Raw genomic sequence first — 27,977 nt, forward strand, 5'->3', positions numbered from 1 at the left:
GCTCATAGTGGCAGCGCTTTAGGCCGCTGGACCACTCGGCCTTTTATGTCTAAATGCAAGAACACGTGAAGCAAGAAAAAGTATGCATTTTTTTCAATCATTCTATACTGTAAAAGCATTGTAAATTCATATCTCTAATTAATCTTGGAAAAGATGCAAGATTTTGCACATGCACATCAGTTTAGGAGTTCGAACTGATCTAACTGATATCAGATATACTATTACAGTTCAGTACAGAACTAAAAAAATACATAAAATAAATAAATAAAGAGTAAACCAAATCATTTGAGCCAAATCATGAGCCAAAAAGAAAAGAAAAAGTCAGACAGAGGGCCCTTTTTAAGCAACCTATAGAACACCGGTCAACTGCACATCACGCAGTTGCATTTAGGGCATGTCTTATCGTATCGTGAGGGTGCAAAAACAATGCCTTGTGAAGCTCAAAACGCGTAAAAGCCATGAACTAATTATCTTAATTAATCATGGGTGTGTTTTGGTCACAATGTGAAACAAACCAATCAGTGTCTCACTTGTCATTCCCTTTAAGAGGCAGGTGAGCTCTGACTGACTTTGGCGCATTCGTATCTTAACAGTGTGGAGCTTTTGCGTGTCTCAGCAGAGAATGCTGACCTGCGTGTTCACACTGTGAAGATACACCAGCAGCTCATTTAAGAGAACATTAATGTTATTTTATTCTTTATTCTGTTAATTGTCTGGTTTTCGTTCTACAGCAGGTGTGTGTGTGGGTATATAGAAATGGACTCAGATGATTGACTGTTGTCTGGGTTTATTTCAGTCAGTGGAGCTCCTGTGTTTTCCGGTGCCAAAATATAAACATGCCAGAAATTTACCTGAACACACCTCACTTTCAGACCACCTTGCACAGGGTGTACAACAGGGCCCTATGTCTTTGTTGTGGGATATCCTGCAGATTTTATTGCTTATAACCATGTAATATAAACATAACCATCCAATGAACACCCAAACACAGCAACAGCCACCTATTACCAGAAATGGCGCTGTACATTTGGAGTAAGCGAGTAAACTCACCAGCAGTTTGAGGAGCCAGAAGCGGGATTTGTAGTACGCGGTTTTGAAGGGGTTAATGAGGAACAGCAGCATGAGGCCGTACAGGATCAGTGGGTTAGCCTGCATGGGCAGCCCTGTGGCATCAGCGTACAGACATGACAGTATACTGATACACCAGAGAACCCCCAGAAATCCAGCAATCTGCAGAGAGAAAGAGAGAGAAACATAGATTTAATAGGCCTAAAACTACCACATGCAAACACTCTAACTTAATTCAGACTAAAACAAGTTACTAACCATTCAGGACCATTCAGGATTCTATTTTTAGTTGTACATGATAAAATGATCTGGATAGGTTATCAGATATGAAGGAAACATGACAAAATTCAAGACCTGTCATCTCTTCGTAGCAGAGCTTAAGATAGTATTTTCTTACTAGAACTGTGCAGTAGGTGAGAGATATCTGTGAGGGTGTGGCCTGTGACTCATTCCCCAACAGTTACTCCACCCCCGAGGTTGCCAGGTTTAAAAACAACAGCGAAGCTGCAGTCATGGAAGCTAGTTAGCTAGTTACAGTCATATGAAAAAGTTTGGGCACCCCTACTAATCTCAATCATTTTTAGTTCTAAATATTTGGGTGTTTGCTACAGACATTTCAGTTTGATATATCTAATAACTGATGGACACAGTAATATTTCAGGATTGAAATGAGGTTTATTGTACTAACAGAAAATGTGCAATATGCATTAAATCAAAATTTGACCGGTGCAAAAGTATGGGCACCCTTATCATTTTTTTTTATATCCTTGAGTGTCCTTACCCTGGCAACCCGAGTGAGCTTCAGGTCTGTGGAGGGGTGGGTGGGGCAGATAACTCTCTCTGGTCTTTTAAAATTGCATTGATGTAGCCATTTTACACGATCACTCTCATTTCCTGCTGTTGACTTTTTTAAGATAATCAGTTTTATTTATTCTAAAACTGCTCCTGCTACAAGGTTTAGCCCAGAATATAAAAAGTGAGTTAGCAGATTAGATTATTTAAGTCTAATAGCGTACCAGTAGTGTAAAATCAGTGTATGTGTGTGTATGTGTGTGTGTACCTCGAACAGGTGTTGGTGGGACAGGTTGTTGCGGGGGTTCAGTTCGAATATGAGGACGTGGTTGACGCCGGCCTGCCTCCAGCCGTATGTGTTAATACCCAGCAGGAAGAGGAACTGGATCAGCAGGAAGCTGCCACGGTACATCCGCACCATCGGCCAGATGTTCTTATCATGGTAGAAAACAGCACCTGGAGGATTAACAGCAGGCGATTAATATTAAAATTAATATTAATATTATTACACTAGTACATTAGTATTAGGTTACTGTACAAAACACACTGTCTATAAACATGGACTAAAGTCTAGAGCAAAGCTAAACATCATTAATAATTTAATTTACAGCTCTGGAAAAAAAAAAGAACCCACTTAAAAATGATGAGTTTCTTTGATTTTATCAAATTGAAAACCTCTATAATATAATCAAGAGGAAGATGGTGATGATCATAAGCCATCAAACCAAACTGAACTGCTTGAATTTTTGCACCAGGAGTAAAGGGATAAAGTTATCCAAAAGCAGTGTGTAAGACTGGTGGAGGAGAACACGCCAAGTTGCATGAAAACTGTGATTAAAACCAAATATTGATTCCTAACTCTTAAAACTTTATGAATATTAACTTGTTTTGTTTTCATTATTTGAGGTCTGAAAGCTCTGCATCTTTTTTGTTATTTCAGCCATTTCTCATTTTCAGCAAATAAATGCTCTAAATTACAATACTTTTATTTGAAATTTGGGAGAAATGTTGGCTGTAGTTTATAGAATAAAACAACAGTGTTCATTTTACTCAAACATAAACCTATAAATAGCAAAATCAGAGAAACTGATTCAGAAACTGCAGTGTTTTTTTCCAGAGCTGTACATTCCTTATGGGTTAAATGTTTGGAAATTTGAAAAAAAAAAAATCTGCTGAACTACTATGAAAAGGGTGAGGACAAACACACGCCTCCTCCAATAAATGTGAAGTCAGACTCCGCCTCTTTTTGTCAACGGCTACCAATGATGCAGCATCACAATGCACTCGGGGGGGGAAAAGGGTCAGATCCCCGGCTATTATAGGGGTGATTAAGGGTGCAAGAGCCACCGAACCACCCTGAGAGAGCTTGACCAACTGTGCTCTCTCTGACTCCGGCTGCTGATGCAGAAGCAGCAAGATCAGATAAAGAAACATGAAGCGATTGGAACCATGCCTAATGCTAGGTGTGGGCTAGAGTGGAATGAAGCCCTCAGTATTGAGCCGTGGAGCAGTGGAAGAACTGTGTTCTCTGGAATGATGGAACACCATTCAATACTTGGTTGGGATGAGTTTGGGAGGTGATCAATTGAAGCCCCACAATGATGTTTTAAAGTCTAGTAGAAAGGCTTCTCTGACAGTAGAGACAGCTACTCCAAGAAAAGCAGGATAAACTCTTTTTTTAATATCCTCGATTTCAGATAAAAAACAATGAATATGCAGATGTCCCTATATTTTTGTCCATATAGTATATGTATGTTGTATATGTATATATGATAGTACCAGTGAGGATGAAGGAGACGACCAGCACGATGAAGACTCCGCAGTACAGCCCAACTCGGAACGTTGTCCACGCTGGAGCAGGCTGAGGGGTAAACACACACCATTACATATTAATGGAGATAAGTGTGTGTGTGGGGGGGGGTGTGTATAAGTGTTTGTGTAGGTGTGTATGAGTGTTTGTGTACCTGTGCCGCTCCTAAAGGTGGTACCCGCAGCCTCTTCATCGCTCGCTGCCGATCGCCTCCCTCCAGTTCTGTTGTCACCAGCGTCTACACAGATTAAAGAGTTAAATATCCGCACATTTAAACATTAAACACCCACACAAGTAAAAGTTAAACACCCACACATGTAAAAGTTAAACACCCACACATGTAAAAGTTAAACACCCACACAAGTAAAAGTTAAACACCCACACAAGTAAAAGTTAAACACCCACACATGTAAAAGTTAAACACCCACATATGTAAAAGTTAAACACTCACACGAGTTAAAGTTAAACACCCACACATGTAAAAGTTAAACAGCCACAGAAGTAAAAGTTAAACAGCCACAGAAGTAAAAGTTAAATACCCACAGAAGTCAAAGTTAAGCACTCAAACAAGTAAAAGTTAAACACTCACACAAGTACAAGTTAAACACTCACACAAGTAAAAGTTAAACACTCAACCAAGTAAAAGTTAAACACCCACACAAGTAAAAGTTAAACACTCACACGAGTTAAAGTTAAACACCCACACATGTAAAAGTTAAATACCCACACAAGTAAAAGTTAAACACCTACACATGTAAAAGTTAAACACCCACAGAAGTAAAAGTTAAATACCCACACAAGTAAAAGTTAAACACCCACACATGTACAAGTTAAACACCCACACAAGTAAAAGTTAAACGCTCACACAACTAAAAGTTCAACACTCACACAACTAAAAGTTTAACACTCACACAAGGAAATGTTAAACACTCACATGAGTAAAAGTTAAACACCCACACAAGTAAAAGTAAAATACCCGCATATGTAAAGGTTAAACACCCACACAAGTAAAAGCTAAACACCCACAGAAGTAAAAGTAAAACAGCCACACAAGTAAAAGTTAAACACTCACATAACTAAAAGTTAAACACTCACACAACTAAACGTTCAACACTTACACAAGTAAAAGTTTAAAATGTACATTTAAATGTAATTTTAAAATCAAACACCCACACATTAAAGAGTTAAAGAGCGATGGTTTATGGGATATCTGTACCTCGGTCTCTGAGATGAGCTGGGTGATCTTCTTGCAGGTGTAGAATGGAGCCACCTCCACATGCGCCACCCTCCAGTCTGCACCACGCGATGTCTCCAGGATCTTATCATGCTTCTTCAGAATCTTCCGGAAACCGGTAAAGTTCAGATTCTGGAGGAGGAGGAGCAGAGACAGGAAACAGTTTCAGACATTATTTAATAAGAGAAAGACAAAGAGTGGTAGAGAGAGAAAGAGAGAGTGGAAGAGAGATAGAGTGAGAGAGTGGTAGAGAAACAGGGTGAGAGAGGGGTAGATGGTAGAGAGAGAAATAGAGAAAGTGGTAGAGGGAGAGATAGAGCGTGGTAGAGAGAGAGTGGTAGAGCAGTAGAGAGAGAAAGAGAGAAAGTAGTAGAAAGATAGAGTGAAAGAGTGGTAGAAAAGTAGAGTAAGAGAGTGTTAGAGAGAGAGTGGTAAAGAGAAAAAAGTTAAAGAGAGTGAGTGAGAGAGAGAGAGGGAGAAAGTGAAAGAATGGTACAGACAGAGAGAGAAAGAGGTACAGACAGAGAGAGTGGTAGAGAGCGTTAGAGTGGAAGAGAAGTAGAGTGAGAGAATGGTAGAGCAGTAGAGAGAGAAAGAGAGAGAGTGATAGAGGGGTAGAGTAAGAGAGTGGTAGAGAGAGTTTGGTAAAGAGAGACAGTGGTGAAGTGAAAGAGAGAGAGAGAGAGAGAGAGAAGTAGAGTGAGAGAGATAGGTAGAGTGAGAGAGTGGTAAAGAGAGAGAGAGAGAGAAAGAGAGAGACAGAGTGAGAGAGAGGTAAAGAGTGAGAGAGAGAGAGAGAGAGAGAGAGAGAGAGAGAGAGTGGAACAGAGAGAGAGAGAGAGAGAGAGAGAGAGAGAGAGAAAGAGAGGTAGAGGGAGGTGTGGTTAGACTAGCCTGGTAGTTCTGCAGGAGGATGAGGCTGAGGTAGAACTCGCTGAAGGCCAGTTTCAGGTCTTTGATGTTCCGGTGTTTGTTGCGTTCCTCGTGGGTCAGGGGGAACACCGTCTTCCGCCGGTTCCTCAGTCCCGGGGCGTTACTCTCCCTCTGAGCGTCCAGCGACGACTGCAGCTCATTCTGCAGCGTCGCAAAGCGCCTCTGAGCCTCAGCTAACTTTTCTACACACACACACACACACACACACACACAATCAAAATCACAATCAATATCAACATCAGGTTAGACTCTAAATCAGAATCAGAAAACAAATCATATTTAAATCAGTTTTAAAATCAAAACAGAATCCAAGTCAGGAGCTAGAATTAAATCAGAACAAAATAGTATCAAATCAGAATTAAAATCACAATAAAATCAAAAACAAACAAACAAAAAAAAAAAGAATCAATATTAGATTAAAATAGAAAAAACATATATCATTATCATAAGGTGTTTCAAATAAAGTGGCCAGCAAGAGAAGTACTAAAAAAATGGACTCAATACTGGCGTGAGTCTCTGCGGTGAGTCAGAGAGAGTTCCGGATATAGACACGGCTTTCCTGGAAGACCATCCAGAGGTGCTGTGTATGTGTGTGTGTGTGTGTGTGTGTGTGTGTGTGTGTGTGTGTGAGGGGGTAAACACACGTATCTGTTTCACAGGAAGTAGATGGAGGTGTTGAGTTCAGCAGACGTGTGAAACCGAGCAGTATGTTACCCACTGTAGTGACCCCCCCCCGTCCCCACTAGTGCCCACTTGTCTGACCCAGGGGAGAAACTGGAGAGAAACTGGAGAGAAAAGGATATTCGCCAGGGTTCTTTGTCCATCACTGCAGGTTCCTGATCCTAGGAGGTCCCACAAATACCTGATTGGTAATAAATCTGGTAGATTTAAGTGTTTTAATCTGGTAGAGACATTACTGGGAAACCCTTGCTGAGTGTGGGTGAGCATTATCCTGCAGAAAAATGCCAGTTTGAAGCCCTGCCTTAAGAGGTGACCACAGGATTTCTAACATATGAGCTGTTTGTGTCCCTCATATCACTACTAGAGGTGACTGACTGCTCTATACAATGGATTCCCAGATCATCACACCAGCAGTGTGGCAGTGTGTCGCTCTACAGCAAAGGCAGGATTGAAGCGTTCACCATAAGGCTTCCATATTTAAAGCAGGCCATCGTCTGATTTTAAACAAAACCTGGATTTGTCACTAAAAATAAGTCCATTCCAGACTTCAGCAGTCCAGATTTCTTGTCTAAGACACCACTGCAAATGAAGATGACTGTGGCTGGCTGAGCAACAGCCTAGAAGATGGGCAATTCATCGAAACAACCCCCCTCTTAATGTCTATCAACTGGGAAAAATGTTTTTGTGGGCATCTAGAGGCACTTCTAGCAGTCAATGATCTCTCACTAAGAGGTACACTACCCAAAAGAAGCCCATGAGAGCCTTTTTATAGGGCAGGAACCTTTCATAGCAAGACCCAGGGCCCTATTTGAGCAATCTATAGCACACCGGTCAATTGCAGATGGTGCAGCGGGATTTAGGGTGTGTTGGTGTGTCTTTGGTATCATGAGAGCATCAAAAATATGGCTTGCGCAAAAGGCATGTATGTACTAATTCTCTTAATAGGGGTAACATGAATTAAGCCACTTATTGGGTCACTTGCCATTGCCTTAAGGAGGCAGGCACGTTCGTGTCTTAACAGCGCTGCTCTTTGTGACGGGGTGTAAGATAGCAAAGAGCTTTGCGATGCTTCGAGTGCAGGGTGTACAATAGGGCCCAATGAGTCAGAACTGCACGCAGTGGTTTACATCTAGGCTAAGTTTTTGTCAGTATTTAATAGGGCTGCACGATATCGGGAAAATTTTACATTGCAAATGTTCTTTTTTTTTCGGCTATATATATATATATATATATATATATATATATATATATATATATATATATATATATATATATATATTAAAAGCCTGAATTCAGCTGTAACTGGAAATATCTGCCTAAAACTGTGCTGGACTGAGGTGCACAGCTTTCAACACGTGCGTTTACAAGCATGTGCCCAACCATGGAGATGAAGGCCATGTGATAACCTCGTGTTTACTTCTGCTACCCCTCGCACTCCCCCACAAGATTCTCAGGCAGCAGCAGCCTGTCACTTACACAGACACAGAGACAGCGCTGTGTATCTACTTTTTGTGTCAATAATCAAAACATTGCAACATAATGTGTTTGATTTAATTGCCTTAAGTGACATCGCACGTCCTGAGATGTGACTATTGTGCACATGTGCACATTGTGATGACGATTTTTAAAAGATATTTTGTGCAGTTATTTACTTATTTCTTTAAATCTGATTAAGTAAGACAACTAAATGAAACACACAGAGAGCCATTTCTATATTTACACTCATCATCAAAGAAATATTTGCACCAAGAAGGAAGAGTGGGATTGTGAAGCTATTCAGATGGAAAATAAAAGTCACCAAGAACAATAAATGATAACAAATTTAGACTGATATAACTGGCAACATGCCAGACATCTTAGCATAAAGTTGTAAAGGTTCCTAATGGTGTCCGGTGAAAACCCATCCAATGCAGCATCAATATACTCAGACAGTTCCTGCAGGTTTTGCAGTAGGGGTGGAGTGTTGATCGTGCATGCGATTGCTTTCCACACATTTTCAAACACGGATAGGTCTGGTAAAGCACCAGGCCAAAGCATAGCATCATTGTCTTCAAGACAAGCTCGTATGTGTATGTGGACAAGCATTGTCCTGTCGGAATAGGACACCGAAGTGTGCACTCAGATAAAGTAGGGCCACTGGTTGCAGGACCTCAGGCCTTCTGGATGCAACTTTTTGACGATATTTGTTTATATATATATGTGTGTGTGTGTGTGTGTGTGTGTGTGTGTGTAAAAATACCTGGGCAGTGAAATTGATGAATATTATGGTCTGCAGCTGAGGCAGTGATTCAGTGTGTAGATACAGCAGGTAAAAATAAAACTCTATATTTCAGCGGAGTGACTGTCTCTGCCCACAGAATTCACACCGAGAAGGTCACTGACCCCTTTTAGGAATCTCAAACTGCTGACAGTTACAGAGTGTGGGCGAGCTGATTATGTAGCACACACACACACACACACTTATGCACTTGACACACTTAAACACAAACATACAGGCAACTACTATACTATACACATACCCTATACATAAATACCGACATCTCTGGAAAAATTCAGAGACCACTTCAGTTTCTAAATCAGATTCTCTGATTTTGCTATTTATAGGTATATGTTTGAGTAAAATGAACATTGTTGTTTTATTCTAGAAACTGCGGACAACATTTCTCCCAAATTCCAAAGAAAAATATTCTTATTTAAAGCATTTATTTGCAGAAAATGAGAAATGGCTGAAAAAAAAGCTGCAGGGCTTTCAAACCTCAAACAATGCAAATAAACAAGTTCATATTCATAAAGTTTTCAGAGTTTATAAATCAATATTTGGTGCAATAGCCCTGGTTTCTAATCACAGTTTTTATGCATCTTGGCATGATCTCCTCCACCAGTCTTACACACTGCTTTTGCTGTTTTTTTAACTTTATGTCACTCCTGGTGCAAAAACTGCAAGCAGTTCAACTTGATTTGATGGCTTGTGATCATCCATCTTTCTCTTGATTATATTCCTGAGGTTTTCAATTTGGTAAAATCAAACAAACTCATAATTTTTAAATGGTCTCTTATTTTTTTTCCAGAGCTGTATATAGCAATTAACATTAAGCTGGTTTAAGCACAACACAAGATTAAATTCTGATATCTGATTTAGTGCCTTTCCCACAGAGTGTGAAAAACCTTATTAGAACACCTACCTACCTCACTGGCCATTTTAATAGAAACAGTGTTCTAATAAAAGTTTTTTTTTTTAAATAAATAACAGTATTCGTCCCTCACATGGCCACAGGGGGCAGTAAAGGTCAGTTGTTTATTTTGCTACAACAGTATTAAGTTTCAGTGGATGTGAATCAGTCTGAATATAGCTCAGCTTCTCACTCACACTAGGCCAATCACACGGAGCTCAAAGTGTGAGACATTACATCATCGTCAGCAGGTGTGTGTGTGTGTGTGTGTGTGTGTGCAGAGGTGGTAAATCCAGGTCCAGAAACTAAAAATCTGGCCCGGCTTTTTGTTCCGACAGCCTGGACAGCTCTGTAAATAGCTGAGCAGCAGTGGACAACGCTGTCAGAACAAAATCCTGGCCTGGATCTTTTTATCTCTAAGCTAACACAGTTATCAGGTTTCTATCAGCTGATTGGCTGATTGCATCCATCTGATTGGCTGTGCAAATGTCTGTGTGTGTGAGATTAGAGAGTAATAATAGAGAAACAATCCATTTCAAGACAAGTAACCGACAGAACAACAGATTTTTACCTGAGTAGGTGTTGAAGGTGTTGATTTTAGAATGTTTACCTGAGTAGAAGGTGTTGATTTTGGAATGTTTACCTGAGTAGAAGGTGTTGCTTTTGGAATGTTTACCTGAGTAGAAGGTGTTGATTTTGGAATGTTTACCTGAGTAGAAGGTGTTGATTTTAGAATGTTTACCTGAGTAGAAGGTGTTGATTTTGGAATGTTTTCCTGAGTAGAAGGTGTTGATTTTGGAATGTTTTCCTGAGTAGAAGGTGTTGCTTTTGGAATGTTTACCTGAGTAGAAGGTGTTGATTTTGGAATGTTTACCTGAGTAGAAGGTGTTGATTTTGGAATGTTTACCTGAGTAGAAGGTGTTGATTTTGGAATGTTTTCCTGAGTAGAAGGTGTTGATTTTGGAATGTTTACCTGAGTAGAAGGTGTTGATTTTGGAATGTTTACCTGAGTAGAAGGTGTTGATTTTGGAATGTTTTCCTGAGTAGAAGGTGTTGATTTTGGAATGTTTGCCTGAGTAGAAGGTGTTGATTTTGGAATGTCTTCCTGAGTAGAAGGTGTTGATTTTAGAATGTTTACCTGAGGAGAAGGTGTTGATTTTGGAATGTTTACCTGAGGAGAAGGTGTTGATTTTGGAATGTTTACCTGAGTAGAAGGTGTTGGTTTTATAATGTTTACCTGAGGAGAAGGTGCTAATTTTGGAATGTTTACCTGAGTAGAAGGTGTTGATTTTAGAATGTTTACCTGAGTAGAAGGTGTTGATTTTAGAATGTTTACCTGAGTAGAAGGTGTTGATTTTGGAATGTTTACCTGAGTAGAAGGTGTTGATTTTAGAATGTTTACCTGAGTAGAAGGTGTTGATTTTGGAATGTTTACCTGAGTAGAAGGTGTTGATTTTGGAATGTTTACCTGAGTAGAAGGTGTTGGTTTTGGAATGTTTACCTGAGTAGAAGGTGTTGATTTTGGAATGTTTACCTGAGTAGAAGGTGTTGATTTTGGAATGTTTACCTGAGTAGAAGGTGTTGATTTTGGAATGTTTACCTGAGTAGAAGGTGTTGGTTTTGGAATGTTTACATGAGTAGAAGGTGTTGATTTTGGAATGTTTACCTGAGTAGAAGGTGTTGATTTTAGAATGTTTACCTGAGTAGAAGGTGTTGATTTTGGAATGTTTACCTGAGTAGAAGGTGTTGATTTTGGAATGTTTACCTGAGTAGAAGGTGTTGGTTTTGGAATGTTTACCTGAGTAGAAGGTGTTGATTTTGGAATGTTTACCTGAGTAGAAGGTGTTGATTTTGGAATGTTTTCCTGAGTAGAAGGTGTTGATTTTGGAATGTTTACCTGAGTAGAAGGTGTTGATTTTGGAATGTTTACCTGAGTAGAAGGTGTTGATTTTGGAATGTTTACCTGAGTAGAAGGTGTTGATTTTGGAATGTTTTCCTGAGTAGAAGGTGTTGATTTTGGAATGTTTACCTGAGTAGAAGGTGTTGATTTTGGAATGTTTACCTGAGTAGAAGGTGTTGATTTTGGAATGTTTTCCTGAGTAGAAGGTGTTGATTTTGGAATGTTTACCTGAGTAGAAGGTGTTGATTTTGGAATGTTTACCTGAGTAGAAGGTGTTGATTTTGGAATGTTTACCTGAGTAGAAGGTGTTGATTTTGGACAGCTCCTTCTCACACGTCTGAAAGAACTTCTCCTCGAATTTGGCGTAATACCTCTTTACCGTGTCCTCGTCCGTCACTGAAACACAAAGAGACACAGTGATCAGTCACATGATCAGAGTCACATGATCAGGCTTCACCTGCTTCAGAGAGAAATCCAGTGGTTCAGCACTTTGGACAGCTCCCACAAAAACAGAATATTCTTTACATTCATACATACAGCATTACCTCCAACACCTCCATCACCTATGACCTGCATCACCATACATACAGTTGCAAGAAAAAGTATATGAACCCTTTGGGATTATACTTGTATTTCTGCAATTGGTCATTAAATTGTTCTGATCTTCATCTAAGTCACAACAATAGACAAACACAGTCTGCTTAAACTAATACCACCAAAAATTATATGTTTGCATGGTTGTATTGAACACAACATGTTAATATTCACAGTGAGGGTGGAAAACGTATGTGAAGCTTTGCATTTAATAACTGGTTGATCCTGCTTTGGCAGCAAAAACCTCAACCAAACGTTTCCTGTAGTTGCAGATCAGACCTGAACAACAGGTTCACAAAACTGTTTAAGTTCAGTAATATTCTTTGGATATCTGGTGTGAATCGCTCTCTTGAGGTCATGATGTCACAGCATCTCAATTGGGTTCAGGAGGTCAGGACTCTCCAGAAGGCGTATTTATTTTCTTCGGTTGAAGCCATTCGGTTGTTGGTTTAGTTTTATGTTTTGGGTAGTTGTCCTGTTGCATCATCCATCCTCTGTTGAGCTTCAGTTTTGGGAATTGATTTTTCCGTTGATGACGGAAATCCGTCCAATTGGACATCCAGTCAGTTGGACTGAAATTGGCTTGACTCAAAACCCATTTGCCTCAGCACAAGTACACTATACTCAACTGTAGTAAACTAAAACAGCTCATACTACAGTACAGAGGCTGAGCAGCATGATCATATTGAGTTACAATGTTATCAATGCATGTTTTACAACCCTGATGTCAGTATTAATCAGCCACTCTTTCTCTGTTTCGCTCTCTCTTTCCCTCTTCTCTCTCTCTCTCTCTCTCTCTCTCTCTCAGGCATGTGTCCCCTGGGAGGCGTGATATTTTGGAGGATGATGAGGATAATAATGACATGGTTATAGCTGTATTATTGTAGCTGAGGATGAATAAACATATCTGACTAATTTCATCATAAAACATAAAAAATCTGGGATAATAATGCGAAACCAAAATCAATAGAACCTCACGCTGAGAGAGAGAGAGAGAGAGAGAGGATCTGTATTGGGAATGATGGAGATAAAATCTCCCATTAGCCTGAACTGGTGTTCACACACACACACACACACACAGACTGCTGGTTATTTTCCGGTTCATTTCCCTGCTTATCTGTGTGTCCTCCTGTTCAGCGGGCTGGACCAGGCCGGGCACTTTACTGTCTCCATTCAGCCGTCACTTAAATCACCCAGATGAATGAAACTACACCGAGGGGGCGGGGCTGTGGGGTTGGGGGGTTCAGAGAGAGTGAGCGGTCAATATGTGTGTGTGTGTGTGTGTGTGTGAGGATGGCGAAGATGAGGATGATAATGATGAAGCTGTGTGGTCAGGGTTAATTAATAACACTTAAGTGAGTTGGGCTATACACCATATGGACAAACGTATTGGTTAAGTGAATCTTCTAAAATTAAGGGTATTAAAAGGGTTTATCCTGATTTTGTTGGCATAACTGTCTCTACTAGGGGTGTGACGAGACACTAATATCACGAGACGAGATACGATATTGGGTTCGATATGAGACGAGATGAGACAAGATTTAAAAAATTAAATTTTAAATTTTAAAGAAAATGTCAAAAATGAAAAAGTAGAGTTTTAAAACTAGAGTTTTATTTGACGAAATCATAAAACACAACCTTAACAGACTGGTTTCTCTCACACATTGATTCTATAAAAAATCTCCTAAATCTCTTGTAATTTAACTATGCATAACCATAACTAGTCATATTAAGACTATGCTTGAAGTGCAAACAGAGACAGAACCTGTTTTCAATACAGTACAGAGTTAAGGGATTAGTACAACTGCCTATGAAACAGTCAGGTGTAGGATTTACTTACAGTATTTACATATGGTTCGTATCTTGTTGGTCACTCTGTTACCATTTATTGTTTCCACTGGAGCCAAAATGCAGCCAGACATACAACTTAAAAGTAGAAGCATCTTCTATAAAAATACCTGAATTTTCCTCTTCTGCTGAGAGCTGCTCTCACTGCTCAGCCACCACACTCTATCGCTATCGCTACTGGGTTGCCAGATCCCTTTTAAAAAGTCCACACTTAATTGCAAAGCAGGTTTAAGCCTGACGAGAAATATCGTCCGTTTTAGTCTCGCGAGATCTTGTGCCACCCCTAGTCTCTACTGTCCAAAGAAGACTTTCTACTAGATTTTGGATCAGTATGGCTGTGAGCTTGGCTGAGTGATTGTGTTCAGCGGCAAAATAAGCCAGAGTGAGATCAGATTGCTGGATGATGATCACCACCCACCACCCCAAGTATTTTATGTGGCTCCATTATTCCAGAGAACCACTTGTTGTTCCACTGCTCTACAGCTCAATACTGGGTTTTATACCCATCTAAACCACACCTGGCATTAGGCATGGTGCCAATAGGTTCATGTACGTTTACCAGCTCCAGAGAGCCTATTCTATTGGTGGTACGTGTCTTCTACAAAGACTATCTGCCTCAATAATAGGTGCAACATAAAGTAGCTGAGTTGCTGTATGCAGAATTTATTAGATAGGGTGTCCACAAACTGCTGGAAAATGAAATCCACATCTCAATAAAACCTGTCAGCAGAGGGAAGCATGAAGTGCTGTAAGATTTTGTGGGAAAACAAAACTGCACTGACTTTAGACTTAAATAAAAGATTAGATAAAAAAACACAGTGGATCAACACAAACCAGCAGATGACAGACATGTCTCTCCAAACCATTACTGATCATCAGTAAATTTTACATTTTTATTTCATTTGTAAATCAAGCAGAGCAAAGTCTGGAGGAAGAGTGGAGAGACACACAGTCCAAACTGCTTGAGGTCTAGTGTAAAGTTTCCACCAATTAGTGATGGTTTGGAGAGACATGTCATCTGCTGGTGTTGATCCACTGTGTTTTATTATTATCAAGTCTGAAGTCAGTGCAGTTTTGTTTTCCCACAAAATCTTACAGCACTTCATGCTTCTCTCTGCTGATAACAACTTTTATGGAGATGTGGATTTCATTTTCCGGCAGGATTTGGCACACTGCCCACACTGCCAAAAGTACCAATTGGTCTTATTTAATGTTCTAATTTTCTGAGACACTGATTTTTGGGTTTTCATTGGCTGTAAGCCATAATCATCAACCATAAAATAAATAAACACTTAAAATAGATCACTCTGTGTGTTTCACATTTTGAACTGAATTGCTGAAAAAAAGTTAACTTTTCAATGATATTCACATTTTTTGAGCTTCACTACTGGTAAAATATATATGGTTACTAAATAATCCATAGTCCACATACTGAGCAATTCAGTAGATCGTCTTAAGCAAGAAAAACACACTACACACTAGCCTTCAGCATCCGGTCCAATCCAACAAGAACTCCGGCTGCTGACTTAGCACTAACATCTCATCCATCTGAAACACACAGAGCTTTCTGCTAATGAAGTTACCACTGTATTTCTAATGCTGTCAGTGTGTGTGTGTGTGTGTGTGTTCCTGGCAGCCGGATGAAGCTGAGCACGGATATAAGCTGAAGGGAAGGATGGTGAGGGAACGCTGACTCAAGAGAGAGATTCAGTAAAACACTGTTCACTATTCAGCTCAGTTATTTTAATCAAACACCTCCAGCATCTTCCATAACATTAACACCACCTGCATCATACTGTCTCCCTTCTCTTCTAAGTTTGATTCAACTTTAAATCGATTTAAACCAGTTCAATTGAATTTAGTTTGAATTGATTCAACTCAATTTAAAGCAGATTGACTGAACTCAGTTTGACTCAGTTCGACTAAATTCAATTTGAATCAATTTTTTTTCAGTTGGAATCAAGCTAATCTGATGCAGTTTGAATCAACACAATTTAAATATAAATAAATTTCAACTTAAAAGTTCAATTTAAAAGTTTCTCTAAGTTTGACTCAGCATAACTCTCATAAATTTTCCATTTAATCCAAATTAAATCGATTCAGTCAATTAAGCTTGACTCAAGTATACCCAACTCAACTCATGCATGTCACATATCAACTGTCACATACAGCTCTGGAAAAATAAGGGGCCATTTAAAAATGATGAGTTTTTTTTTTTTATTTTACCAAATTGAAAACCTCAGGAATATAATCAAGAGGAAGATGGATGATCACAAGCCATCAAACCAAACTGAACTGCTTGAATTTTTGCACCAGGAGTAAAGCAGCATAAAGTTATCCAAAAGCAGTGTGTAAGACTGGTGGAGGAGAACATGCCAAGATGCATGAGAACTGTGATTAAAAAACAGGGTTATTCCCCCAAATATTACTTTTCTGAACTCTTAAAACCATTTAATTCTCATTTTCTGCAAATAAATGCTCTAAATGACAATCTTTTTTCATTTGGAATTTGGGAGAAATGTTGGCCATAGTTTATAGAATAAAACAATGTTCATTTTACTCATTTTAACATATACATATGAATAGCAAAATCAGAGAAAGTGATTCAGAAGCTGAAGTGATCTCTAACTGTATTTTGTTTCCAGTGCTGTACCTATTATGAGACACTATGTACTTCCTGTTTATGATTAATCAGCACTACAATTAGAAAAATAAATTACAACTGGAGCAATAAATGTCCCAATAGATGTCCCAATACTGTGCATGTGACATAAAACTTTCATTTTATTTATTTATTTTATTGAACTTTTGTTAAAGTTAAATATTTTACTGCTGTATGTTTCCACACAGCCCTATTTAAACTTTTTAAATAAACGCATTAGGTTGACGATAATTGAACATAAATATGTCCTGACTGTCCTCTCTAAATTGATCTTTGATCTGTTCCCCGTCTTGGAAAATCATATGAGAACACCGTATTTTGTATATATCCTGCATTGTTTTCTGGGCAGAAGCTCAGATTAATCTGAATCATGATTATTTTTAATACAGTATACAGCATCCTGACAGTAGTGGAGCAGCAGTAGAGCAGATGTATGTATGATAAGCATCTGAGAATAAACCAGATCATAATGAGGCTCAAACTTTCCTCCAATCAGCATCAGATAAACTTCAGAACCGGCATTTAGAAGCTTTTTCACCAATCAGAACGAGCCAAACGAGGTCCGATCGTCCTCGTTTAAATTGAACTGATGTGATCTGACAGTAATTGGCCATAAATGAAGGAGCTCATCTGAAGCTGCAGTTCTGTCTGCTGTAATTGTTTGAGTAAGTTCTGTATGTGTGTGTGTGTGTGTATTCTCGAGTGTGTGTGTGTGTGTGTGTTTGTGTGTGTGTAGCATGTCCTGGCTTTGCCCTCACTAGCTCATGATTAGCGTCTGACAGAACTGGGATGCACAAACAGGCTTTGTTTACTGGAGGAACTTTTTCTCTCTCTTTCTCTCTCTCTCTCACACACACTCTCTCTCTCTCTCTCTCTCTCTCTCTCAACACAGCAAACAAATAGAAAGAGATAGAAAGCAGATGGTGAAGTAAAAGTTCACTTGAAAATGTATCACACTGTAAAAAAAAAAAATATATATTTTTTTAATATTGTAAAATTTACCCAGAAAAAAACCCACAAAAATAGATATGCTGCTCTGTATATGAAGTAAGGATGAGTCAGTTTTTTTCTCTGAATAATAACATAATCAATAAAGTACACACACGAGTTAATAATATTTTTTATTTAAAACATTTATTTAATATAATACTATTAATATAAACATTTCAAATTAAAATATTATTATTATAATCTGTACTCCACCAACACAGGCATTTAAATACAGTTTTAAGACTAACCCCCAAAAAGTGTATTAAATAGTTAATATGGCTTATGCTCAAAACTAAAGCCTTTTCAATATACACTGAACAATTTCTGAGCTTGGCCCAAAACTATATATATATATATATATATATATATATATATATATATATATATATATATATATATATATATAAATATACACTATAAAATTAGTAAATACAGCTCTGAAAAAATTAAGAGACCAATTCAGTTTCTGAATCAATTTCTCTGATTTTGCTTTTTATATGTTTTATGTTTGAGTAAAATGAACATTATTGTTTTCATCTATAAACTGCAGACAACATTTCTTTAAAAAACCCAAAAAATGTCATTTAGAGCATTTATTTGCAGAAAATGAGAAATGGCTGAAATAACAAAAAAAGAAGCAGAGCTTTCCGACCTGAAATAATGCAAAGAAAAACACGTTCATATTCACAAAGTTTTAAGAGTATAGAAATCAATATTTGGTGGAATAACCCTGGTTTGAGTCTGAGTTGTTTCATGCATCTTGGCATGTTCTCCTCCACCAGTCTTACACACTGCTTTTGGATAACTTTATGCTGCTTTACTCCTGGTGCAAAAATTCAAGCAGTTCAGTTTGGTGGTTTGATGGCTTGTGATCATCCATCTTCCTCTTGATTATATACCAGAGGTTTTTTATTTGGTGAAATCAAGGAAAAACATTAGCATTAAGAGGTAGTGCATTACAACTCTGCTCTACTCAGTACATATTGCATAATGTTGAGGTTAGAGATCAAGAACCCCAATCCTACAAGCGTAGAATTATGTACAGTCCCAAAATAATGTACTAAATAGTACTAAACATATGCAGTATTTTGATGCTAATAATATAAAAATATGCCATATTGACTTTATCGTGCTCTAAATCTGTGTTTTCTATCTTTTCTCTTCAGTATTTATCTCTGTCTGACCGATTCTGACCCCTGCTGTGATCGGATTTCAGCAAACAGACTAATCAATAAAAGTCACAATAAAAAAACAAATGAAAATCTGTCTGCCAGGAGCATCCCAGCATTATGATGTACCAGTGTATCCTCTTTAGACTTTCCCTCACTCACTCACTCACTCTCTCTCTCTCTCTCTTTCTTTCTACTCATCCCTCTCTCTAATGGTAAAGTCTGGGATATTTGCTCAAAGAGATGAAAACTCATATTTCCAATAATGTGTTTCTCCTCTCAAGTTCCCTCATGATCCCCCTGCATTTCAGACTCACACACGCACACACACACACACTACACACACTAACACACTACAAAACAATACACTGTATAACAGAGTGGGGATATGATGGGCTTTAGACTATGAAATGGATTTCTCAGAAAGCAGACGCAATATACTGCCCCACATCAGGGCACGATACAATCAACAACACTGCTATAAACACTGTGGGTTTACTGAGAACACCTTATAATCCAGTGCACCTTATGCATGAATTCTACCAGTCGGGTATTAAGGAGCAGGAAATCCACTCCGCTAAAGAGCAGTGTTATAAGGGTGAGTTTTCAGCGAAGTTTCTCCAGCACTAAAGCTGGGCGCAGCAGCATTAGCATTAGCATTACCCGCTAATCGAGGCACTAGCTCTTTCGCTGTTAGGAGGTGAGTATATTGGTCTGTAGTCTGCGTTCTTATTGTGTTATTGTGTATTTATGTCCTGCTAGTGCTGCAGTTAGCGGCTAACGCTAACTATTTGATGATGCTGCACCCAGCCTTAGTGCTGGAGAGACTTCACTGAAAACTCACCCTTAGACAAAATATTGGAATTCTAAGCTTACTGTAAATAAATGGAAGCACGTTACTCACCCAAATAAACAGTTTTAATGAGAGAAACCTGTGTAGATTAATATACAACACTTGTTTGACTTATAGTGCTCCTTATAATCCGGTGCACCTTATGTGTGAAAATAGACCAGAAAATAGATGTTCACTTATAGTGTGCCTTATAAGTCGCCTTATAGCCCAAAAAATATGGCACGCATTGCTTGGCTTGAAAAACACAAACATCATGTAAAAATTCTCTTTAAAAAAAATAATAATGGGTGTATTTTGGGCATAACGTAAAATAAACCAGTTAATGTGTCACCTGTCTTTTCCCTTTAAGAGCCAGGTATGCTCTGCCTTTGGCAGATTGCTATTTTAACGGTGCAGTGTTTCTGCGCTTTTCTACAGGGGAAACTGACCTGCACATTCACACTGCAAATATGCACAAGCAGCTCAGTTACAGGAACAGCAATGTTATTTTATTTAGTATTTTGTTTAATGCTGATGTAAAAGTTGGGTTTGTGCACTGCTGCACATGTCCTGCACGTGCGCACCTGTATTTTCCGCTGCCAAGATAGCAATATGCCAGAAATGTACCTAAACACACCTCGTTTCCAGACCACCATGGCCATCATTTGCTTTGTCAGGGAGTAACTTAGAGCCCTATAACTCAGAAAACTTCAACTGTAAAATCCGCTTAATACTGTATATTAATATAAAACAATATAATAAGCACAAATTCTCACCATCAGCTTTATTAGAAACCCTGTATGTCTCACTGACTGACCACATGATAAGAAACACTCACTCACCGGCCACTTTATTAGAAACTCCCACTTACTGGCCACTTTATTAGAAACTCCCACTCACTGGCTACTTAGAAACATATTAGAAACATCTACTATATCTTGTGCTTTCACTAACAGGCAACTTTATTATAAATATTTACCATTCATTTGCTTCCATCTTATGGCCACATTATTAGAAACACTTCCTCACTGGATACTATGATAGCTACAAGAGAGAGGCCGCTTTGATCTGATTCACTTTAATCTGATATCAGAGACACAGAGGGAGCTTCACACACCTGCAGACTGAACACACACCTGGAGAGCAGCAGAGCTGGGCTGGGCTGGGCTGGGCTTTTTACAGCAGAGCTCGTTAATCCAGCTCCCATAGAGCAGCAGCCTGACATCTGAATTAGCAGCAGCTCAGCAGCTAACACCTCCACTAACCAGCGGGACAGCAGGCAGCGCTCTCAGACTGCAGACGCTAACACAATAGCTCAGTCTGATCTCAAACCCATGACCTCATTTCATTTATACACAACTCTCTGATTTTATTTATTAATATACATCTTTTCTTGCATTTCAGCCCTTCAACACATTTCAAAATACTTAGTGTATATGTATTATAATTATACGTTTTTACACAAGCTAGAAAAGGTCTATGAGCTATACAAAACATGTTATATTAAGTTCTTTGCACACAATCACTCACCAGCTCTATTCTTACCAGTTTCAGTCCCTTTCAGAGTGAGCCGTTTAAGGGCTTTGTCACTTTTATGCAAATAAGCTGTTATGCTGAGTGTTTAGCACACGTTATTGTCAGCTTTATCTCTCTGTTCTGATGTTTTGTTCTGTTATTGGTTTGTTGTTTGTTATTTGATTGTACTGAGCAGGTCAACCAGAATAGGATGAGTTTCTCTGACTGAGTCTTGGTTCCTTCCAAGGTTTCTTCTTCTTAAAGCAGCACTAGGTAAGATTTCCTTGATTTTTATCTTTTTAAAGAAGTAAAATCACATCTTGAAACTCACTGCAGCGCTGCATTGAGGTGTAATAGGAATAGCGGTGCTCTCGTGTCTGTGCCAGAGCTCCTCTGAGCTCAAACCAGACTCTGTAAGTTTTCCGAGGCGGCCGCAACCAACCCTCACGAGAACTGCGACCTGCTTTCCGACCTTTAGTTCTAACAGTTCTACAAGGACTACTGGTTCATTGTTTACAATTTAACATACAAACACTCTGGCAGAAGCTGGAAAGAGACCGAATATGTCTATGAAAGCCAGAAAATGAGAAAGAGAAACTAATCCGCGTGAAACATTTATTACACTCTGCAACTGTAGGGGGAGCCCGCAAGAACAAAATCTCAATCCTACCTAGTGGAGCTTTAAAGGGAGTTTTTTTTTGCCACTGTGTCACCATAACAATTGGCATCTCTGTGGTGCAGCTCATAAGAGACGTGGACCTGTTTTTCTCTGTAAAGCTTCTTTGTGACAACTTTTGTTGTAAAAAGCTCTATATAAGTAAAATTGAATTGAATTGAATTAGCTTGAGCTAATTAGCAAAACACAAACAAGAACAGAAGCACAAAACTAATTATTTGAAAATACTTACATCTCCCTCATTTGCTGACTTACTACAGACAGTAGGTACAGATCCCTCCCTCAGATGATGCCCAAAATGGCAGATCTTTACTTGATCTAGTGGGTGGGATTCTGTTGGGGGTTGACAGGTGAGGAGTGGAGCCAGGATGGTTCTATGCATGTTTCCTTTTTGTGACGTCACAATAAGGGAGCCTCCAAACGGATCGTCGACGTATATAATTCCTGACAGTAAGGATATCAAGCGATGAAATGTTTCCGTTAATAAATGTGTTTATATTATTTCATTCCTGTACTGTACTATGCTTCTGCAGTAATGCTTTTGTAATGTGTGCAGCATGTGGATTTGCATTGTCTTGTTGACAAATGCTCCTGTCCCAACTTTTTTGGACTGTGTTGCAAGCCTAAAATACCTGTCTTACCCATATCCTGATTAACTGTTTGTGTTTTAAGGTTGTATGTTGTGGGGTAGAAGGTATCTCACATAGCTTTCTTTGGGAATCTTAGTTACATTAATAGTGTGTGTAACTACCTCCACCATGTTTGGAAGATGAAAAGCAGTCTATAAGAGAAATCTGGATTGGTAGGAAAACTGTTAGATGATGTAGGAACAAGAGAATATTAGAGCTGAGAAAAATTCAGAAATCTCTTTCTCTTGACTCATTTAGCGTCGCTAAATCATCCTGAACTCTTTACACTTTACAACGTCTTTAACACGACTCAATTAACTTGATAATTGCTTTCAGAAGCCATTAGAGGGGCGATTGAGGGTTATGAGTTATTAGCAGTACTAAAGACAGAGAGAGAGAGAGAGAGACAGTGTCTCCTGGCCCATTACCTCCAGCTAAACACACTCTCTCCATTAGACTAAACTATTCTCTACCTCTCTCTCTGTTTAATTATATATATATATATATATATATATATATATATATATATATATATATATATATATATATATATATATATATATATATATTAAACAGAGTGAGAGGTAGATAATAGTTTAGTCCATTACTTTTGTCCATGTAATATATATATATATATATATATATATATATATAACATGGACAAAAGTATTGGGAGACCTGCTCATTCACTGCTTCTCCTAAAATCAAGGGTATTAAAAGAGTATATCCTGCTTTTGTTGGAGTAACTGTCTCTACCGTCCAGAAAAGACTTTATACTAGACTTTGGCGCAGAATTGCTGTGAGGATATGATTGCATTCAGCAACAGAGATATTAAAGGGATCAATACTGTGATATTTATACCCCTGTAGCCAACGCTTGGTATTAGACATGGTGCCAATAGGTTCATGTTTGTTAATCTGCTCTAGAGAGTCCTATTCTATTGGCAGTGCTTTTCTCCTACAAGGAATAGACTAGAAGCTCTAAACACACACACACACACACACACACACACACACAAACAGGGCTGTATGAGTATTTGGAGGCGGGAAGCAGCTGCTGGTTGTCAGATCAGGTCTCAGGAGAGAAAGATCAGACACCCTCATTACCTGCAGCTCTAATGTAGCATATAATTCAGCTCTGGATAGAAGCACACGTGTGTGTGTGTGTGTGTGTGTCTGTGATTGTGTGTGTGATTTCAATGACACGCTATAAATTGTGAAATAATCTGAAAAAATCTAATATTTCAAGCAGTATATTCTACTATAACAAGCTATACTACACTGCACTAAGTCTATTAAATATACTTTATACTAGGGGTGGGCAATATTATATTGTATACAATATATCGTGACAGAAATATCATGATATTAAAAATTCATATCGTGATAATAGGGCTGTTCTGTCTTAAAAGTAGTCTATTATTTACTGTGAAGCTTTAGGTGTATTTATTGTATAATTGTTTTAGTGTGCAGTTTATAGGCATGCACTAAATATTCTGCAATATTATTTGCTGCATTATATTATTTTATGCTTATTATATTATGATTATTCTGTTATACTCTTATACTATATTCCTGAAATGAATGAATTATTTAATTTTCCTATATCGTCAAGTATATCATTATGGCAAAAATACCCTGAAAAATCGTGATATTATTTTAGAGCCATATCGCCCACTCCTACTTTATACAGTACAAAAATACAAAGTTGTATGCTATACAATAGTGTACAAAATGGTGCTATTTTAAACAGCATTAAACTGCACTATTCCAAGTTAATATTTTACACAGTACTTCACAACACTATAAAATACTATAACATAATGTATTATACTGTACCATAATCTATATGGTGCTTTTCTACACAATATGATATTATGCAGCTCTTTAATTCACTATACTTAAATGGTATACTATAATAGCTTACAGTATGACACTACACTGTGCAAAGTTATACTATATAGTATTGTACTATAGAGTGCTATCCTACACTATTTGATACTATATAGGTCTCAACATGCAAAAAAATTAAACAAGATCTAGATAACAGGTCCAGACTGAATAAATAAGACTAAGAAAACAAGAACCTACAGATCAAGGATACAGGCTATGAGCACAAAAACACACACACAAACCTGACAGGAGTTAACAAGCATACAAAGCATACAAAAAAAACGGACAAGGAACACCGACACAAAGAGGCTCTATATACACAGAGAGACAGGGAACACCTGGGGAAGGTAATCAGGGAGTGGGGTGCAAAATAGACACTGGAGCAGAGACAAGACAACAACAAAACAGGGCCATGTGCTTAAAGAGAAGCTGCGGACATAAACAGGAAGTAAGGACAAAGAAAGTAAGAAAACAAGACAAACAAGGGTTAACCCTCCTACTATCTTTGGGTTCAATTTGACCCCACTCAATGTATGAAGGCTCTAAAAAATATATTGACAGTAGTTTTGTTTTGTGATTCATATGTGTTGTCTTTTTTAAGTTAATGAAGACAATACATACAAAAATAAAATGTTCCAATATTTCCAATATTTTCAAGGTTTTATTAAGGCTGTTTCATTGGCATAAAACATTAGAAATGTCTAAATTTTACACACATTTGTGTGGTAGTAAGGTAGAGGTCACTATGACATTTATTTTTTATAAATGGTTTTAGAAGTTCATTTACTTTAGGCCACTTAGAAAACTTATATAATACTAATATAACATTTTAATAATGCCAGAACTGCTGATAATTTGTCAAATAAACTTTGCTAACATGTTTATTTAAAGTTAATTATTTAAATTTTCTGGAGGTTTAAATTGCTGGCATCATGATGACCCAGGGAATAAAGATGTTAGTAAATTTAAAGATAGCAGGAGGGTTGAGGTGTGACAACTATAATGTGCTAAGTTATACTTTATTGTACTCTATAATTCATTTTCTGAGCTGTAGATGGAAATAATAACCCAGTGGCTGAAAGCAGTAATTTTACTGAATGTGTGTGTGTGTGTGTGTGTGCGTGTGTGTGTGTGTGTGTGTGTCTGTGTGATTGACGTTGCATGTATCGACCGCCACGCTGCTGTCCACTTCACTGTCGCCATTAGCAACCAGCGCCATGGGAACGGCCTCCAATGGCCCGGCGCACGTGTGTGTGTGTGTGCATGCATGCGAATGAACAGGTGTCCAGTGTGTGTGTGTGTGTGTGTGTGTGTGGGAATAACAGGTCTGAAAGTGTATATATGTATATAAGTGTGCTTTTACTAATACTACTGTTATGGGTGTAAAAAAATACCGCTATACTAATATATTGCATCATTTTGTTTGTAATTATTGGTTTATATATGTAAAGACTAGGGTCAGACAGTGGTTCATTTATTTTTTTTCGTGATTAAACCCCGCCCACTTGATAGTTGTGTTGACTCTCCCTTGAATCTCCCTCTTACTGTAAACGTTTCTTTTACTCTTATACTATAATATGGCAGCTTTCTTTATATTTATTATTTATATTTAAACAATCACAATATATCACCTTGCTTACATTATACTGCAATATATTAAATTTTGTAACCCCTGCATTGTGCTATGTATTGTATCAGCAAAATCTAGCCAAAACACAGCCACAGGTTTCAGTATGTGATTAATACACTGAGCAAAATAATCTACATAGTTCCAAAATATATATATTATTTGACCGCTTTACAAAACTATACCTATATTAGGTATTTTGGCTGGTGATTTTAAAGTACTTTGAATATGTATTTACAATTCTGCTTGTGTGAGTGTGTGTGCGTGAGTGTAAGTGTGTGTGTGTGCTGTTTCAATTTCTTTCTGCGATGTTCCATCCTGTTTGCAATTCTCTGTATGCAGCAGAGCAGAATAGTGTTCAGCAGAACTCTCACTGCAGCGGGTCGAGCAGAACCGTCTGATCAATGTAGCTCAGATTAGACAGTTTACAATCAATACACACACACACACACTGTGTTGTCTGAACTGATTTTGTTGGATCACAAAACATTGTGCATCCCAATTGTATATTAATGACTAACAATACGTAGGGCTGTGCGGAAATATATTGGAAATATCAATATATTCCAAACTGCCTGATACTCCTCTTCTAATTCAATATGTTTTCTTTAGATCAGGGGTGTCCAAACTTTTTTGTTGCGGGCCAGAAAGTAAAATATATTTGAAGTCACGGACCACAGACTCTGTAATAAAACAAATAATAAAAGATACCACTTTAAATAATACTTTTTTCCTGATTATTTCAGTTACACACCATTTTACTTGACTTACTGTCGTTATCTTAGACAGTGTTGTGTAAACCTTTTCAAATTGATGTTTAATTTCATATTTAATTTAATATTAAACTCCTTAATTACGGCAACTTTTAGACTCTTTTGCCCCGTTATTTGCGCTAGAAATGCGCACTCTCTCCACTTTTAGACTCTTTCTCCCCGTTATTTGCGCTAGAAATGCGCACTCTCTCCACTTTTAGACTCTTTTGCCCCGTTATTTGCGCTAGAAATGCGCACCCTCTCCGCTTTTAGACTCTTTTGCCCCGTTATTTGCGCTAGAAATGCGCACTCTCTCCACTTTTAGACTCTTTGCCCCGTTATTTGCGCTATAAATGCGCACCCTCTCTGCTTTTAGACTCTTTTGCCCCGTTATTTGCGCTAGAAATGCGCACTCTCTCCACTTTTAGACTCTTTGCCCCGTTATTTGCGCTAGAAATGCGCACCCTCTCTGCCTTTAGACTCTTTTGCCCCGTTATTTGCGCTAGAAATGCGCACTCTCTCCACTTTTAGACTCTTTGCCCCGTTATTTGCGCTAGAAATGCGCACCCTCTCTGCTTTTAGACTCTTTTGCCCCGTTATTTGCGCTAGAAATGCGCACTCTCTCCGCTTTTAGACTCTTTGGCCCGTTTCTGACACCTAGCATTCAAACTTTGAATCTCACATTATAAAAACCTGCTTAACAGCGGGCCAACTTTCATTCTATTTTTAAAAAGGAAACGGGCCGCAAATGGCCCGCGGGCCGTAGTTTGGACACCCCTGCTTTAGATTGTAAATTTAAAACTAAAGTAATTAGTCTTTTTTTTAACTGTAAATTCATATGCGTCCCCTTAATGGTCTTCAAGTTTTTAAAACACTGCCTGGCCAAAAAAAAGTCACCACCTGTTTTTAACTAAGTAAATGATTTGGGGTTTATGGTTGATGCTGCAGTTGGTCTGCAGGTTTAGGTTCAGCAACAGTATGTGCTAAAAGAATGAGGTCAGCTGACTACCTGGATATACTGAATATAGACCAGGTTATTCCATCAATGGATTTATTTTTTTTCTTCCCTGATGACACGGGCAGATTCCAAGATGACAATGTCAGGATTCATGGGGCTGGAATTGTGAAAGAGTGATTCAGGGAGCATGAGATCATCATTTTCACACATGGATTGAGAGAGAGTTCACCACAGAGTCCAGATC

The 27,977-nt window shown here is 38.3% G+C and overlaps 1 protein-coding gene across 1 annotated transcript in view; it reads right to left on the reverse strand.

The window, feature by feature from the left end:
• Positions 1-27,977, reverse strand: part of xpr1a (xenotropic and polytropic retrovirus receptor 1a) — a 111,089-nt gene that overhangs the window by 28,003 nt on the left and 55,109 nt on the right. The window contains exons 3-9 of the mRNA XM_049485783.1: positions 11,883-11,984; positions 5,799-6,019; positions 4,887-5,036; positions 3,825-3,908; positions 3,640-3,721; positions 2,129-2,316; positions 1,051-1,230 (exon numbers count right to left, since the gene is read on the reverse strand). Coding sequence (XP_049341740.1) covers positions 1,051-1,230; positions 2,129-2,316; positions 3,640-3,721; positions 3,825-3,908; positions 4,887-5,036; positions 5,799-6,019; positions 11,883-11,984 — 1,007 coding nt within the window. The remainder of the gene's footprint in view (positions 1-1,050; positions 1,231-2,128; positions 2,317-3,639; positions 3,722-3,824; positions 3,909-4,886; positions 5,037-5,798; positions 6,020-11,882; positions 11,985-27,977) is intronic.

This window comes from Astyanax mexicanus, chromosome 12, assembly GCF_023375975.1.
Source record: "Astyanax mexicanus isolate ESR-SI-001 chromosome 12, AstMex3_surface, whole genome shotgun sequence".
Taxonomy (NCBI): domain Eukaryota; kingdom Metazoa; phylum Chordata; class Actinopteri; order Characiformes; family Acestrorhamphidae; genus Astyanax; species Astyanax mexicanus.